Below are 16,305 nucleotides of genomic sequence, written 5' to 3' on the forward strand. Positions count from 1 at the left end.
TTCTGATTTCTAGCTCTAGATCAATCTTGCCTGTTTTTGAGCTTTACATAAATGAGCTAATACAGTATGTACTCTTCTGGCTTATACATTATGCTTTGGAGACTCATTTATGTTTTTGCATGGATTAGTAGTCCATTCCTTTTTACTGCTAAGCAGTATTGCATTGAATGGATATATCATGATTCGTTTATCCATTCTCCTTTTGATTTACATTTGGGTTGTTTTAGTTTTTGCTATTATGAACAAAGCACCTATTGACATTCCCATAGAGGTATTTTTGTGGAATTTTCATTTCTTTTGGGTAAATAACTAGGGCTAGACTTGCTGGATCGTAAGTTAGTTGTATGTTTTACCTTATAAGAAACTGTCAAACAGTTGACATAATGCACTCTTAATGAAGCTTATTACCTGTGAAGTGAGGTCTTTTAAATTTTTTGTCTTTTGATTTTTGTCTTAAATTGCATCGATATTAGATGTGTGGACATTCTTCTGAAATATCTTAAGGATCAGACCTTGATTAACCGTGTTATTTTAGTAGATCTTTAATGCTTCTGAGTTATTTATAGGAACAGCTCGAAATCTGAACGACTCCCATTGGAAAACCAGAATGATCTCTTTCATGGATCTCTCCCATATTTTTATTTATCTTCCTTAATGTTTTATACATACAAAAATATGTAGAACATGTGTTAGTTATTAAGCATACTTATAAAATGGAAATTTGTAAATCCGTCACTCAATCCAAGAGTGAACACATTTCCAAATTACAATGGAAACCCATGTGCCTGTGGGCTTCTCATCCTCTCCAAAGGAATTCACATCCTTCATTAATTCTTTTGCTAAAACAAAAGCAAAACAAAGGAAAAATATTTATTATTTTATTATTTAAAGCAAGGGATTTCTATAAAAAATTTTCTATAACTTTTAAAGTTTTCCTTGCTTTTAAGAGCTTTATCAAAATGGTGTTACGCTGTGTGCGTTTTTGATATTTGTATATTTTTACTCAGTGTGTTTCAAAGATCTGCCTATGTTGTGTGGGGCTGTAGTTTATTCACTTTTGCCGCTAACATTCCTTTCTGCGAATATATCACAATATACTGTATTACTTGATACTTGTCAATTGTTGTGCTGTTTCTCACGTTTGCACTTGATGTATATGATATACATTACATTTTTTGGGGAGTCTGGTACATTCAGCAGAATAATTTGAGATGAAACTGTTATCTAGTAAACGGCGTTTTTAAAAAATGAAAACAAGCAATCAGTTTCTGCTCCAAAAGAGGGAGAACCTATAAGATACCTGAGTAAAATGGTATAAAATAAAAAGTGTGGTGCATTGTCAATGTGGGTATAAAGCAAAGACTCCAATTAATTTTTGTCTACATGATTTTATTTCAAGGTTGAAAAAATAAGTTTGACTTGTGTATGTAAAATATAATCATTGAAGAAATACAAATCACCTCCTTTGTCCATGTGGTCAAGTTAGAGCGTAAAGACAACCTAAATTTTTGTTCCTTTTTTTCCCCTAAATATTAAGCTATATAATGATACATCTCCTACTTCACTGTTTAAAATAACTTAATACGATTGATTTCCTACTACTTCAGGAAAACACAAACATTTAAAAAATTGACAAATAAAAATCATTTTAGTAAAAAAAACACATAAAAACAAATAAATCCTACAACCCCTACAACAACCTGTATACATTTAAAAATTCTATAGACCTCTTTATGTTCTTGGGGACAAATAAACAGGCATATTTATTACTAATACTAAAAATACATTGGGTAGTATTTGAAGATTTTATATTAGCACTAGCCTTTTAAAAATCAGCTCTAAATTTTTGTCTTACAAGTATGTATTAAAAATTCTGAAATCAAGTATAATGAAATTATATATCAATATTCCTTTGCATTTAACTCCAGAGTGGATCTGCAGGAATCAAGACCAACCTCATGCAGAGAACTTAAGAAATATTTAAAAATTAGTAGACTGGACTTTAATTCTTCATGTGTAGTGCCTAATTTTTAAATAATACATTTTAAGTTTAAGATTCTAATAAATTTCTTTCACTGTTAAATCTAGGAACATCCAAAACTGAAACTCTTTATTTAAAAATCAAGCTGAATTTCAGTTAAACAAAACCATCCCATCATATGAATAACTTTCTTAGGTAAAACAAGGTTTATTTTCTTTCTATACAACTGACTCTGAATTGAGCTAGAAATTTCCAAGGAGGAAAATGATCTAGGAAACAACTTTAGAAAAAAAAGGGCTAAGTTTCCGTTATGATAGCTTTTGACTTGTTTTCAGCTCTTAATTTAAAAAATTATTTACGAACGATGGATACACGTTCTAACGCAGAAGTATTTTAGAATTAGAGAGTAATAAAAGAAACCTACTAGCTTCCTTTACATCAGGTCCCTTCTTACCATCCTACCCGATTGTTTGAGACAACCACTTCTTATCTCGACAATTCACAACTCTTTTATTAGCTATCTTAAAAAAATTTATTACTGGCATCAATTAGCCTGAGTCATGAAACCGGACCACATTAAGGGCGACACATGGTCCAATCACTGTTTGTAAAAGTCCACGTATTTCAAATTCCTCTCTCCTGCCACTGCTGGGCTGTTTCCCTCTTTGAGGACCTGGTCTCCGCAGCATTTATTCATTAGATGGCAGTCCTAGGGAAGTCTCGCTTTGGGGAAACCTCTCCTCCTGCACATTCAAGAAAACCACCGCGGAGACTTAGGGTCGGTACTGGTTTCCAGTCACTTACGTAGCAAACGAAGCAAGAGGAACGTGCCTGGGAGGACCCGAGACAGGTGCGGGTGGGTTTCCGCAGTAGCCGCTGATCCCAAGTGCATGCGGCGTGTTCCCGGGTCGGGACCGCAGCCAAGGGAGGCTTCCCGGCCCCAGCCTCCACCCCCTCCTCGGGGCCCCGGGACCCGGACACGCCCCCCCAGCTTCGGAGCCCCGCAGCGTGCACGCGCCCCGGCCGCTCCCCGCAGCCGCCCACGTGGTGGAGCCCTGAGCCGCGCGAGGCCGCGGAGAGCGCTCAGGGCGGGCGGCGGGTCCGGGAGGCCACGCCAGCGCGACCCAGCCGAGTCGGCCCCTAGCCCGGGCCCCCACATTTCCTCCCCCGGAGGGAGGGAGGCGACTCTCCGCGGGCTGCCCTCCCCAGCGCCCGCCGCGCCCTCTGGCGGCCGCCGCGGGGACGCGCCCGGGGCTCGCGGGGCTGCCTGTCTGGGCCCCCCTTCCGGGGCGCGGGGCCCGCGAGGGGCGGCGGGGTCCTCTCTCCTCGAGCCACTCCGGGCCGAGCCACACGGGCCGCGCCCTTCCCCCTCCGCTCCCCGCGAGCCCCCAAACTCCGGGCTCCACGGTCGCAACGCCGCGGGCACCCCAGCCTGGCGTGAAAGTGCCCGGCGTAGTAGCCTGGTGGGGGGGGGTCCCCTTTCTCCCAGGTGCGCCCCTTCCGCCACGTTCGGGCTTTCCAGTACGCAGCGAAAAAAATGCCGCATGCACGCACTTATTTATTTTGCAACAGCTGCAAGAAACAATGAAGCTTTTCAAGAACCGGGGAAACGCGCTTTCCAGCCGCGCTGTTGTTGTTTTCAATGAACCTCTCCCAGCCCCGCACTCCCCGCCCACCCCTCCCCTCTCCTGCCCACCCCTCCCCTGCCTAGCCTTTCCTTGCCTACCCACCCCTGCCCCGCGGAGACCGGACCGGCGGCGGGGGCATTGTTTTTGGAGTCGGGCGGGAGGGGAGGGCGCTTGCGGGGTGGCCGGCGCAGTGCGGTGGGGGCGGGAGCGGGTGGGCACGCGCGCGTGTCTCTGTGTGCGCGCGGGAGGCGGCGGGGCGGGAGATGGGGGCGGCGCCTCGCAGTCTCGCGCCCCACGCCCGGGCTCCGCTCCGCACGTCTTGGGGAACCCGGGCTCCGGTTTTTTGCGCGCGCCGGCCTGGGCCGGGCCCTCGGCGCGCCGCTGCTGCGGCGGTGGCCGCTCGAGTGTGCGAGCGGGCGCGTGTGCGCGGGCCAGGGCGCGCGCGCGCGCGAGCCCCCAGTGTGTGGCAGCGGCGGCGGCGGCGCGGCGAGGCTGGGGCTCTTGTTTACCAGCATTAACTCCGCTGAGCGGAAAAAAAAAGGGAAAAAACCCGAGGAGGAGCGAGCGCACCAGGCGAACTCGAGAGAGGCGGGAGAGCGAGAGGGACGCCGCCAGCGAGCCTGCCCGCGGCCGGCGCTCGCAGACCCTCGGCCCCGCTCCCCGGATCCCCCCGCGCCCTCCACGCCCCTCCCGCGCGGGGGCAGCTCCACGGCGCGCCTCGCCTCGGCTGTGACCTTCAGCGAGCCGGAGCCCCCGCGCAGAGCCGGCGGCGGCGGGCGGGGGCCGGGCGGGGGCCGGCGCGGGGCGGGCGGCGGCGCAGAGCCGGGCGGCGCGGCGGGAGTGCTGAGCGCGGCGCGGCCGGCCCGCCGCTTTGTGTGTGTCCTGGATTTGGGAAGGAGCTCGCCGCGGCGGCGGCGGCGCTGAGGGAGGAGGCGGCGGCGAGCGGAGCCAGGAGGAGGAGGAGGAGGGGGAGCCGCTCATTCATTTTGACTCCGCGTTTCTGCCCCTCGCCGGCCTCGCCTGTGACCCGGACTTCGGGGCGATCTTGCGAACTGCGTCGCGCCCTCCCGCGGCGGAGGCTCGGGCGTCCGGCCGTCTCCCGCGCGGCCAGGGCCGGGCTTGTTTTTCCTCGCCGAGGCAGATTTGGGCTTTGCCCCCTTTCTTTGCAGTTTTCCCCCCTTCCTGCCTCTCCGGGTTTGAAAATGGAGGCCGACGACGCCGACAGCCCGCCCCGGCGCGCCTCGGGTTCCCGACTCCGCCGAGCCCTGGGCCGCTGCTGCCGGCGCTGAGGGGCCGCCCCGCGCCGCCCGCCCCGTCCGCGCACCCGGAGGGCCCCGGCGGCGCCGCCTTCGGAGTATTGTTTCCTTCGCCCTTGTTTTTGGAGGGGGAGCGAAGACTGAGTTTGAGACTTGTTTCCTTTCATTTCCTTTTTTTCTTTTCTTTTTTTTTTTTTTTTTGAGAAAGGGGAATTTCGTCCCAAATAAAAGGAATGAAGTCTGGCTCCGGAGGAGGGTCCCCGACCTCGCTGTGGGGGCTCCTGTTTCTCTCCGCCGCGCTCTCGCTCTGGCCGACGAGTGGAGAAAGTGAGTATGTGCCCGCCGCCCGCGGCCACTGCGGGAACTTTTCCTCCGAGGGGCTGCGCCCTGTTTGCGAAACCCGAGTTGCCACCGTCGCAGCTGTCGGGCCCCCCGGCTCGGGAGCGGCGGGGTGGGGCGCGGGGCGGCTCTGCCGGGAGGGAGGCTGCAGCGGACCCGGGTCCCGGGCTCGTTCGTCTGGAGCCCCGCGGGCCCTGGCTCCGCGCATCCCCGCGCGGGAAGGGCCTGAGGGGCTTTCTCTTTCTCCGTCCTGACAGCCCAGCCGTGTCCCCCGGCTAGGCGCGAGGACTCGGTAGGGAAGTTGGTGCCGGGGCGGGCTCCGCGGTTCCCGGGCCCCGCGACCCGCACCTCGCCCCTTCCGTGCGCACGAGCCTCTCCGCACACAGCGCTGATCCCCTGCGGCGCGCAGGCAGCAGCGACAGCACCCTGGGCCGCACCGCGTCTCCGCTGCTGGGGCTGACCGGGCAGTGGGGAGCGGGCAGCCGCCCGGCCCGCGGGGTGCGAGTTGCCCTCGCGGGGGGAGGTGCCCTGCGGAGAGGCCCCGAAGCCCCAGGACACGTCTCCAAGCGCCCGGCGCTGCCTGCCGTCGCCCAACGTGCTTTTGCCCCTCGGGCTCCTCGGGTTCCTGGCCTTGCCCGTCACTTTGGCCCGCTCCTCGTTGGGTTACCTGCCCCCGGCGTCCCGGGGCTGGGCGGTGGGGTGAGGGGAAGCGCTCTCTGGGCAGCCCCCCGGGAAGTGCGAGGCCGGGAGTCTTCCTCAGCTTGTCTCTTCCGGGGAGCGCCACTGGGTCCCCAGTTCAGAGGGCTCTGGGATGGTCTCCCAGTTTCTCCCGGGCCGGGGGATGGAGGGGTACTAGGGCCGCATCCGAGTGTGCGTTGGTGGGTGTGTGGTCGGAGCCGACGTGCATTCCGACACACGTGCTCTCAGCGCGGGGTGTAGTCGCCGCCTCACGGGGACACCTAGACGCCCGTCCCTGGCGAGAGGTGTCGTACGCTGTGGTTTCAGCTCCAGGGTCTGCGGCGGCGGGGGGAGGGTGTTGTGTTTTGCGAGCGCGGAGCCCTGGCCTTGGTTTTGTTGTGGTCGGCGTCGTGTCGCCCTCTCTTCTGCCGCCCCGCACTTCCTTTGTACGTAGTTAATAAGCAGTATCGCTGCACATTCGCTATCTTTTGCAATCTGATAGCTTTTGTTTTGGTGGTGTCGGGTGGGGGTTAGTAGGGAGGCGCGGGGATGCGGGGAGTGAGAACTCCCCCCGGTGTCTACGGCCGGAGGAGGTGGGGGTTTTATTCTTCTCAGAAAATTGAAAGTGTGGCTTACTGGTACATTCAAGATGGTAGGGTAATTTGAACACGATTAAAAGTTTAAATGTCGCAGAACTGGGACTGGGAACGGTGAGGGCGTGTTGGTGAGTAATGGTTGCCGAGGGTATGCAGGTGGTGCCGATTAACTTTGAAAAAATCACGACTGAGCCTTCAAGAGTGAGGCGGAGAAGTAGGAGGCAGCGGAGGTTGTATGGCCCCATCACTGGGGCAATTCAGAAAGGCTGTTTCTATAAACAAATCCTTAAACGTCTCGTAAGAAATGAGTCCGCGACGGAACGAGAGCAGATCGTGGTTCGCGTGTTTACTGCCGAGTGGGACGCGGACTGGGGCCGGACCTTCCACAGATCTGGGCTCTCCTGCTCTTTGTTTTCTAAACTTTCAGCGGACTCGATTGGGCGAAAGCCTTCCGGCTCCCTTTACTAAGTGGTTTAGGTGGCGGTTGGGGGGACAAAGGAGGGTTTTTATCTTTAAAAGGTAAGTACGGTTGAGAAGACAAGGGAGAAATAATCCATTTTGTTATGTTATGCAGTTGAACTGGATAGCTTCTCTAGGTTTGTGTTTTTAATGTTCTGAAATTCAAAATAGCAGGGATGGCCTTCGCCGACGCAGGAGTCGGGCATTTTAAAATAGGCTGTTTTTCTTTTGGAGCGTTCTTCTGGAAGGATATTCTTTGTGCAAGACGGCGATTTTTGAGAACACAGGCAGGAGGGGAGGGGGTGTTGTAATGTATGTTTTTACTCCATGATACCAAAGCTTCCCCCCAGGATCCCTTTACAGTGGTTAGTTCCTGGAAGCCTGATGGGTGGTCAGAAGGCACCCCAAATCTCGATTATGGTTTGCTGAAGTCTTGACTGACTCAGTACCTGCCCCTCCCTCCATCTCTGAAATGTGGAGGATTAAAAGCTATGCCTGTGAACGGGCGTTCAGTTTTTAGCCGGGAAGGTGCTAGACCACTTAACTCTGATAGAAATAAGCTGCTGAGCCCTATCAGGGAGGGCGTTCTTTCAGCTGTTGTCTGGTAGAGAAATAAAGACAGGGTGTTGGTTCAGTTGCAGGTATTTTGCTGGCGTATTGAGAGATGAGAGTTTCCTCTTTGAGTGTGATGGCAGTAGAAAGAGTGTTGTTTATCTTAGAAAACTTAGTTTCTGAAGCAGAGGCAGTCATAAGGATGTGTTTGTTTTGTATCACCATAATGTGAACAGAGCATCTAAATGAAGGAGGTTCGGAGGTTCTGAGTGATAGCCAGATAATCTGAGGGCTATTTTGTTTTTAAAAAGTCAGCATGCACTTTAAATTTGTTGTACCCATCTCCTTAAAAGGATTCAGTCATCTTTCTACCCCAGGCATCCTGTTGTCAGGGAAATGTAGGTATGTGAAATGTTGGTGTTTAAAGAAGTTAGTGTTTTATTACCAGGAGAACCCAGAAAAAGAACTTCTGAAAGAACCTAAACAGCAAATTATAGTTTAGATCCTCTAGAGAGACATAGCAAGCAAATGGTGTTTTGTGGAAGGGTGGGGTTTGTGTCAGGATTTGAAATGTAAAAGGTCATAATGTTTGATTTGTCGAAAAGATTAGAAAAGTTCAACTCTAAGAAATATGCTAAGGTTGAATAGATGAAGCTTAAAAATATCACAAAAAGTGAAAGAAGTCAGTCACAAAAGACCACATATCGTATGATCCGGTTTATGTGAAATGTCTAGAATAAACAAATCCATAGAGGCAGAAAGTAGATGAGTGGTTGCCAGGGGCTGGGGGTGGATGGAATGGGGAGTGACTGCTAGTGGGCACAGGGTTTCTTTTTGGGGTGATGAAAATTGTTCTAAAATTAGTTTGTCGCTGTGGCTGCATAGCTCTAAATATACTTAAAACCATTGGATTATATACTTTAAATCGGGGACTTTAATGGTATGTGAATTATATCTCAATAAACCCGTTTTGTTTTTTTTTTTTTTAAAGAAATGTGCTCAGGTTGAAAATAACTTGTTATGCTACCTTAAATTACATTAAAATTGTTACATATATTTGACAGGCTGATGTCTCTCTCTGTTTTCATTTATGAGTTTTTCAGATCTGTGAGTTGCAGCAATACAACAAACTGATAATTGAAGCTTAGCAACAGGGATTCAGTCCCGCAGTAGAAATGGGCAAGCAGGAAAAAAAGAATCTTGGTTCTATGTAGCTTCAGTTAAGGATTGAGGAGCTGGATTTAAAAAACACAAATGCTGGTGGAGGGCAGATTTTTGACAATAGAAACCTCAGCTGAATCTGAAATGATGGTTTTTTTCAGGATAGAGTTTAGGAGCTGAGTCTGAAGGGCTGTTTGTATTTCCAGTTTTATTATGTTTTCCAACAAAGAAAGAAATTGCTGTTTTAAGATGTTTTAAACACTCATTTTTTGATATGCCACATTGACCACAAGTGGTAGTAAGGACTGAGGATGAACAGAACAGTTCATTTTAATGTAGTATTGTTGTTTCTTTTCTTTGCAGTTTTATTTTATTTCTTACATAGTTCCAGGGTCTGAGCAGGAGAAAGAATCTTTAGGATGCAGTAGTTTTAGGATACACTGTTTCAAGTATACAGTGATTTTTATAAAATTAAAATTCCTTACAGAACGAAAGGTTTTAAAATGTGGCAAAGGCATTTTTGTTTTGAAACTGTGTGCATTTATCCAGATTTACCCTGGCCTTTCAATAGGAAAAGACCTAGAGAATAATTGTTGTTTACATTTGCTTTTGGTCTTTGTCTAAGGCTTAGTTTACTAATAAAAATGTTTCCTGCCCTTCCTATTGTTGCAAGATCAGGGCAGTAATGAAAATCAACTGTATCATTTTCACTTGTTGCCTTAGAGTTTTTGCCAAGAGGAACCCTCAAGGGACGGTGGTTTCCTTTTAAATCTGGTTTCATTTGTTTTGTAAGAATGTGCTGTAAGAAGCAACTGAATCCAGCCAGCGCTTATTGTGCACCTACTGTATGAAAGCTGACCTTGTGCTACTCAGTGCGTGAACCTGCAAAGTCTTGCATGAAACCACCTTTCTTGAAATTCAGATTTTTTTTCAGACTCAGTATAGGGTGCAGTTTTCAAGTAGACAGTAGTTAGCATTTTAAAGGTTCTTTTAAAAATATTTCTGTAGACTTAGGACTCTAGTGTTGTTCATCAGAAGCCTTTACCCTATACCGTTTTTGCCTCATTGGTGCTTTCCGTTATATTGGGATGTCACTGTAGACTGTGACATACAGGTGATGTTAACCCATCTTGACTGGCGGCACTGCCTTCTTTATAACATTGGATGGCAATTGTGATTTACAAACTGCAGTGTTGTAGTTGTCTTTTTCCAAAAATTAGGAGTCACAGGTGTGTACATGAACGTTGCATAGCATGTTTTGAGTTGTAAGAAAGATGGAACTTATTTCAGAAGTTTTCTGGATTTACATATTGCTTAGTTAGCTTTCTAGAAATCAGGAAGCATTCATAATTTCAGGGCATTTTATAATTTGTAAATAACTTGGTGTTTTTAAAAGAGTGAGGAGACAAGTCCTGAAAGTTTTTGTTTTTTAATTGTAAAGCATACAAGATACATTTCTTTATAGGTTGTGATTTTCCCCAATTTGTTTTCAAAACTCATTTAAAAATCAGACCTAGTTCATGGAAGAGGTATTTGCGCCTGTGGGCGGACTTGATTTGAACTGCTTTTCTTAGCCAGCTTATGACAGGTGCTGAGTCCAGGAGATGAGCTCTTCTCAATTGTACTAAATATATAATAGTTGCACACATGTTACGGATATAGTTTCTTGATTTCCAGTCTGAGATGTTCTGAAGGAAAATTCTGAACACTTTAGAGACAACAAAGTGCCTAATGAGTGATGCACTCTGATCCCTCCTGGAAAATGGTGTTTGGCATCAGCTTAGCAAGAGGAGGTTTTCCAGTTATTTGTAAAGATGTGATGTGGCTTTAAGTGGGGATGGGGGAGGGCAGCAGCCCCAGTGTTTGTGGACATTGAGACCTGTTGACATTTGGGAAGCATAACTGAGTTCCACTATTTGAAAAGATTAAAACTTTGATATATGTACACATCCCCTCATGCCTGCAACCCCATCCCCGAGGGTCTGGAAAAGAATTGATTTGTTCTGAGGAAGGAACATATATTTGGAATATAAAATGGTTAGTAAACAAAGGATCTTTAAAACAAGTTAGATTGTTATCTTAAGAGAAGCATACTTCCTCGGCATGATGTTTTCTTTTGTTAAATTGCTTTGGTTTTATTTGACTCAAAGTATTAACAATACCTTTGATTTTGAGACTTTTGGACTTTTGAAGACTAAGTTTTTAAATGGTCAGTTTTACTCGTTTGAAAGTCCCAGATACCATTTTTGAAGATTTCTCTCCCTTTTTTTCCACTGATGCCGGCTTTACTTATGTTTTATTTTCAAATCTTAAGGAAAAACTGATATTTCCTTACTTGAACTGAGAAATAGTCGTTTTCCCTCCCTCTTTTCTTCCACAGTAAATACATGTTGAGTACTTACTGGATGCAGTTCTTTAGGTTTAGAAATTATTTGATACTGTAAAATGTCTTACCATAAGTTTTTAAAGATACCCGTCAAACTATAGATGTTACTGCCATGTTTATTTAAAAAAAAAAAAACGAAACAAACTAGTAAGCAAGCTTAAAATTTTTCTTTTTCCTGCCCGGGACTACAGATTTTTTTTCTTTTTTTTTTTGAGACAGGGTCTCTGGTCACCTAGGCTGGAATGCAGTGGTGTGATCACGGCTTGATTCTGCCTTGACCTCCCAGGCTCCGGTGATCCTCCCAAGTAGCTGGGACTACAGGCATACACCAGCATGCCTGGCTAATTTTTTGTATTTTTAGTACAGACGAGGTTTTGCTATGTTGCTCAGGTTGGACTCAAGCGATCCACTCACCTCGGTCTCCCGGAGGGCTGGGATCACAGGTGCGAGCCACCGCCCCCAGCCTACAAGAATTTGTAAACTCATAGATTGCTCTTCTGTTTTCACTGGACCACAACAGAAAGTAGTTTCTTTTATGGTGAGGGATGAACACCTACGATTGCAATGTAAGTTGTTGGGCCTTGTGTCCATGGAGCTCACTTGGTGGTTGGTGGTCTTGAAGCACTCACATTCTTTGGAGTAGTGGGGCGGCTGGCTGGTCACATGGGGAAGATGTGCACACCTGTGGATGGGGCCATCACACGCTGCAGCGATAGCTGGGCCTACCTTACTGCTCACCTGGCTGGGCACAGCGGCTCCTGCCTGTAACCCCAGCACTTTGGGAGGCCAAGGTGGGCAGATCACTTGAGGTCAGGAGTTCAAGACCAGCCTGGCCAACATGGTGAACCCCCTTTCTACTAAAAATACCAGAATTAACCGGGCGTGGTGGCCCGTGCCTATAATCGCAGCTACGTGAGAGGCTGAGGCAGGAGAATTGCTGAAACCCAGGAGGCAGAGGTTGCAGTGAGCCAAGATGATGCCACTGCACTCCAGCCTGGGTGACAGAGCGAGACTCCATCACACACACAAAATACATATATAAAAATAAATTGCTCACCTGGTAATAGTCTGGAAAACATTTTTTTTTGTTTTTTTGCATATTTTAAAGACTTTAGAAAGTAGTCTTGCTAATCCAGAAAGTTCTTGCGGGGAGGAGTTTGAAACTTTGTTTTATCTCACTCCTCAGTCTTAGCCCCCTTAATACCATCGGTCTCTACTTCAGTAAGAGTTACATAATACGAATGCCGTTTGTTCAGAATTGTGTATCTCCATCCATCCGTCCATCGTCCAAATTCTGCGAGTTTGAAATACATTGTTGTTGCTGTTTTGTATACTTTTGTTCAGCCATTTTCTTTTTAACATGGCACTAGCTTTCTCAAACTGGCTTTGGAATTATTTGTCAGTTTAAAAATCAATACCACTTTAAAAATTACTCTTGACATGGGAGAACAAATATATTTTGATAGTTGTTAGAGCATAAATATTTTATAGAGCATAACTTGAAATTTTTCCTGATACATTGTGAGTGCTTTCAGCTTGTCCTCTGCTGTAAAAAGTACAGTCGTGCTTAGTCTCTGTAAAGTTGGTTATTGGGAATATATGCTTGATTACGTAAATGAGACATCACCAATTTAAGTCAGCCAAAGTTTAGTCAATAGAACTTTAAAGAACAGAAGTCTAATGGTAATTGGGGAGAGATGAATTTATTTATAGGAGTTTTCCCCAAAGTGTCTTAGTGACCTTTGATAACTTCCTGGAAAAAGTAGGAAGCATGGAGAGAAATTCCAGGTAGGAGCCCATGATCCAATTGACTGCATCAGCTTACAAAGTGTTTTCTAAGTCATTAGCTATTAATTCTGTCTAGATTGTAAAATCCCTCTCAGTTGTGTCCACATTTATCTGTGTTGTCCTGTATTTATTCTCTTTACCTAATTTCCCTGAGTCTCATTTTAGTGGGATAATACACAAGCTTACAGACTCAGGACTTTAAAGAGAAGCACAGATTGCCACGAAAACAAATGAACACAGAGACCAGTAGCAGCAGAGGGAGATCTGCTGTTAGGCTTCCCTTAGTTCTGTTGTCTGATTTCTGTGGATAATGAGTTCACTGCATATGTTAGGTCACAACATGATATCGTGTAGTCGTAGGTACATAACTTTTGTTATGGTAGCCTTTCTCGGTCAGGTGATACAATTGGGATTTTCTTTCTCACATGCACCTCAGTAAAATTTTCAGCAACAGAGATTGGCTCAGGATGGAATTTGTTCAGTTTCAGTTCTGCAGCCTGTCCTTTTCTGGGGAGACTCATTAATTGAATGTTTCCTTTCGATCTCACTGAGTCACTTGAAATCGCTCAGATTGACCCCTATTCCGAGATCCAGCCTGGTCCAGTGCAGACCTGCATTGACTCTGACTACATGCTGAGTTGGCCTCTGAACCAGTTCCTGTACCATTCCCTTAGTCTGATGGACTTGCCAGCTCCAAATACTCAGAATGTGCCTCTTGTGGTCCTAGGATCAAGTCCAGGGTCCTTAGAATCAAGTAATGAAACAGGTCCTTAGTAATCCTGTGCTGTAGGGATCCACTGTTAGTTCCTGGTACTCCCCAGCATCTGTGCATTAGCTTGATGGAAAGGAAGCCGTGTTATGCCTGTCTCCAAGTTTTTGCTTCTGCTGTTTCCATAGCTGAGAATGTTTTTCCTCTTCACTACTCTGCTACTTCTCCTTCCATGCTCAATACTGAATAGCAGAAAGTGCCGCTTAAGAACACAGGAAGGTCACCATAGCTTTAGTTTCTCCTTAGCTGCCAATTAGTTCTTTGGTCCTAAAGTTATTAACTTTTCTGAGTCTCGATAGAAATGTGGAGACTTAAAAATATTTGGGGGAGACATTTCTCCTTTTCTCACTAAACAACAGAATGAAAACGTTTTCTAACATGTTTAGAAAACCAAAGTCAGAAAAATTGTGAGGAAATAGAATAGGTTTTTTAAATTGAAATAATTTCCAAGTTCCAGGTGGATCTGTAAAATAGGGACAAGATCATAACTTTCAAAAGGCAAAACACTAAGTCAGGTGATTCCTTTCCCCCGTATGCCTTTTCTGTGGTTTGAATAGGTCAGAGATGCCATCTTTACATTTCCAAGTCAGATTCCTCTTCCTTCTTGAAGGTTTTTGGGATTTCCCTAACTTGTATAGATCTACTTTCCCATTACTCCTTTTGAGTTCATAACCCACGGTTTTGCTGGTTGACAGTGATTTGTCTTGTTCCTTGCTTGTAATTTTATTAGGACCATGGAGCCAAAGTGGCTGGTTTGAATCTCAGCTCTTCAGTAGCTAAGCTCTCAGGCAAATAATTTAATCTTCTTGTGCCTCAGTTTCCTCATCTGTGAAATTATAATTTTAATAGAATCTACTTTAAACATTCATAAAAATCAAATTCGTACACATGTCAAGTGCCTAGAATAGAACCTGGCACCTGGTATTAAGCCCTTGGACTTCAACTGCTACTGTTCTTAGGGTTGTGACATCCTCGAACAGAGTTCTTTGGATAGAAATATAAGGCTTACTTGATGTTTGGTTGCCCTTGCCATTTAAATATGTTATAGAACCTGGCACATAGGTGCTCAATAAATGTATAATAAAACTTTATTTTGCTAAGGTGTTTATTAACAAGATGGCATGTTGCTTATTAAACAGTTGTGATTTTTTTTTCAGTAAACGATGGTCATCCCCCTGCAGTTTGCCTTCCATTTCAGAGATCTGTTTATTACACTTTCTCCCTTAATATTGTCATTTGTCAATTTCTGCTCACACCTGAGAGGTGTCCAGTGTGCACCTTGCCCATCTCGCCTATGCATAGGCTCCATCTAGTGGCCAGAAGGGAAATTCAGCGTATTCGGTGACTGAATTAATAGTGCCCCAAGGAGGAAGATAGCGATCCCAACCCACTCTCTGGCTTGCTTCCTGGGGACTGATTGCAAGAAAATGTGGATACTACAGACTTCTGTAGAAATCACTGGGCTACAGTTTTGGATTAAGGTTACTCTACTGTGTCAGTGCGAGCTGTCCTGAGAGAATTAGGGTCTTCCTAAATGATGCAGACAGGCGTACTGCAACTCCATGGCAGAGCTGTTAACACCTAGTGTGTCTTTTACAGTTAGAGTTTTAAGATAATTTTACAGGACTTTAATAAATTTAAAGCTCCAAAATATTTGAGATTAGAGATTAAAAAAACACTACTGATTTCATTTGGAAAAATACAGCAAGATTTACCTTCCAGTGCTCTATTTAAACAGGTAGTAACACTTTCATTCTCTTCTCTCTCCCCTTTGGCTATTCTATGTGGTTAAGATGCTCGCCAGCCAGAAATACTCACAGAGAATAAGAATAAATACATCCAGCGTTGTGTTAGGTCCCACACCATCTATATTTCGCTAGCTAATTTTATGTATTTTGTTTCATGTTTTATTGATATTTTCAGAATCTTTCTTGCTGAGATTACACAAAATATATAGCTGGTTATTCAGTTTTACGTGTCAAAAGCCTTAAACCTGTTTCCCCATGATTGCCTTTTATTATTTTTAATTCGGAAATCTTTGTTTGGCTGTCTGAGAGAGAACTTCAGCCTCCCTTCCTCCCAGACATTTTGAACAATTCAGGCTGTACTCATTCGTGTCTCTTTGTCTTGGCAGGTGGAAGCCCCTCTGCTTGGAATAGCAAACAATACTACCAGCTTGCCCTCTGGCAAGCTCCTTTAAGAGTTAGCTGTAATTTCACCCTCTCTCTGGCCTTGATTCTGCATGCAGAATGATTGCACTGACTTGAGCTCCTGTGGTCTCTTGCTATACCTCCTATTTGGGCATCTCCCCCATATTGCTTTCCCCCACCATTGGGGAGGGGAATGGTACCTTGGTTATCTTTGAATTCCCAGGAGGTGGCCCAGTGCCTGGTGCATAGGAGGAGCTGAAGAAACGGAAGACTTCTTAAAGGGATACTTGCCATTCACTTTGAAGCACTTTTTTGTACAACAAATTTATTTTCATCTGATCATTGCACCTCTGCTAGCCAAAACATTTTATCACACCAGTTACTGCTGCATGGAACTTGAAAGCAATAAAATTATCTTTAAAATCATTGTTTCGTTAGGCTTTTTGCACATTGAGGTGAATAAAAAAAATTAGAACTCCTGGAAGGGTAATTTGTGAGTCTGGCCTTGTGTCAAGATCGCCTCATCCCTGTGGATGGAGACTTTGTTCTGTAAGTTCCCTAT

General features: G+C 45.9%; 2 protein-coding genes across 3 annotated transcripts in view; one reads left to right on the top strand and one right to left on the bottom strand.

The window, feature by feature from the left end:
- Nucleotides 1-1,134: 1,134 nt before the first annotated feature.
- LOC130540833 (collagen alpha-1(I) chain-like) lies at nt 1,135-4,590 on the bottom strand. The gene has a single exon (XM_057299871.2). It carries the CDS (start codon nt 4,588-4,590, stop codon nt 2,782-2,784), a length of 1,809 nt encoding a protein of 602 aa, XP_057155854.2. The 3' UTR covers nt 1,135-2,781.
- Nucleotides 4,591-5,053: 463 nt separating this feature from the next.
- The window catches only part of IGF1R (insulin like growth factor 1 receptor), a 314,682-nt gene continuing 303,430 nt past the window's right edge, over nt 5,054-16,305 (top strand). For both annotated transcript variants that reach the window (XM_034939485.3, XM_034939486.3), the window contains exon 1: nt 5,054-5,192. In XM_034939485.3, the coding sequence (XP_034795376.1) occupies nt 5,099-5,192 (94 nt within the window). In that variant the 5' untranslated portion in view covers nt 5,054-5,098. The remainder of the gene's footprint in view (nt 5,193-16,305) is intronic.

Source organism: Pan paniscus, chromosome 16 (assembly GCF_029289425.2).
Source record: "Pan paniscus chromosome 16, NHGRI_mPanPan1-v2.0_pri, whole genome shotgun sequence".
In the NCBI taxonomy this organism is placed as follows: Eukaryota; Metazoa; Chordata; class Mammalia; order Primates; family Hominidae; genus Pan; species Pan paniscus.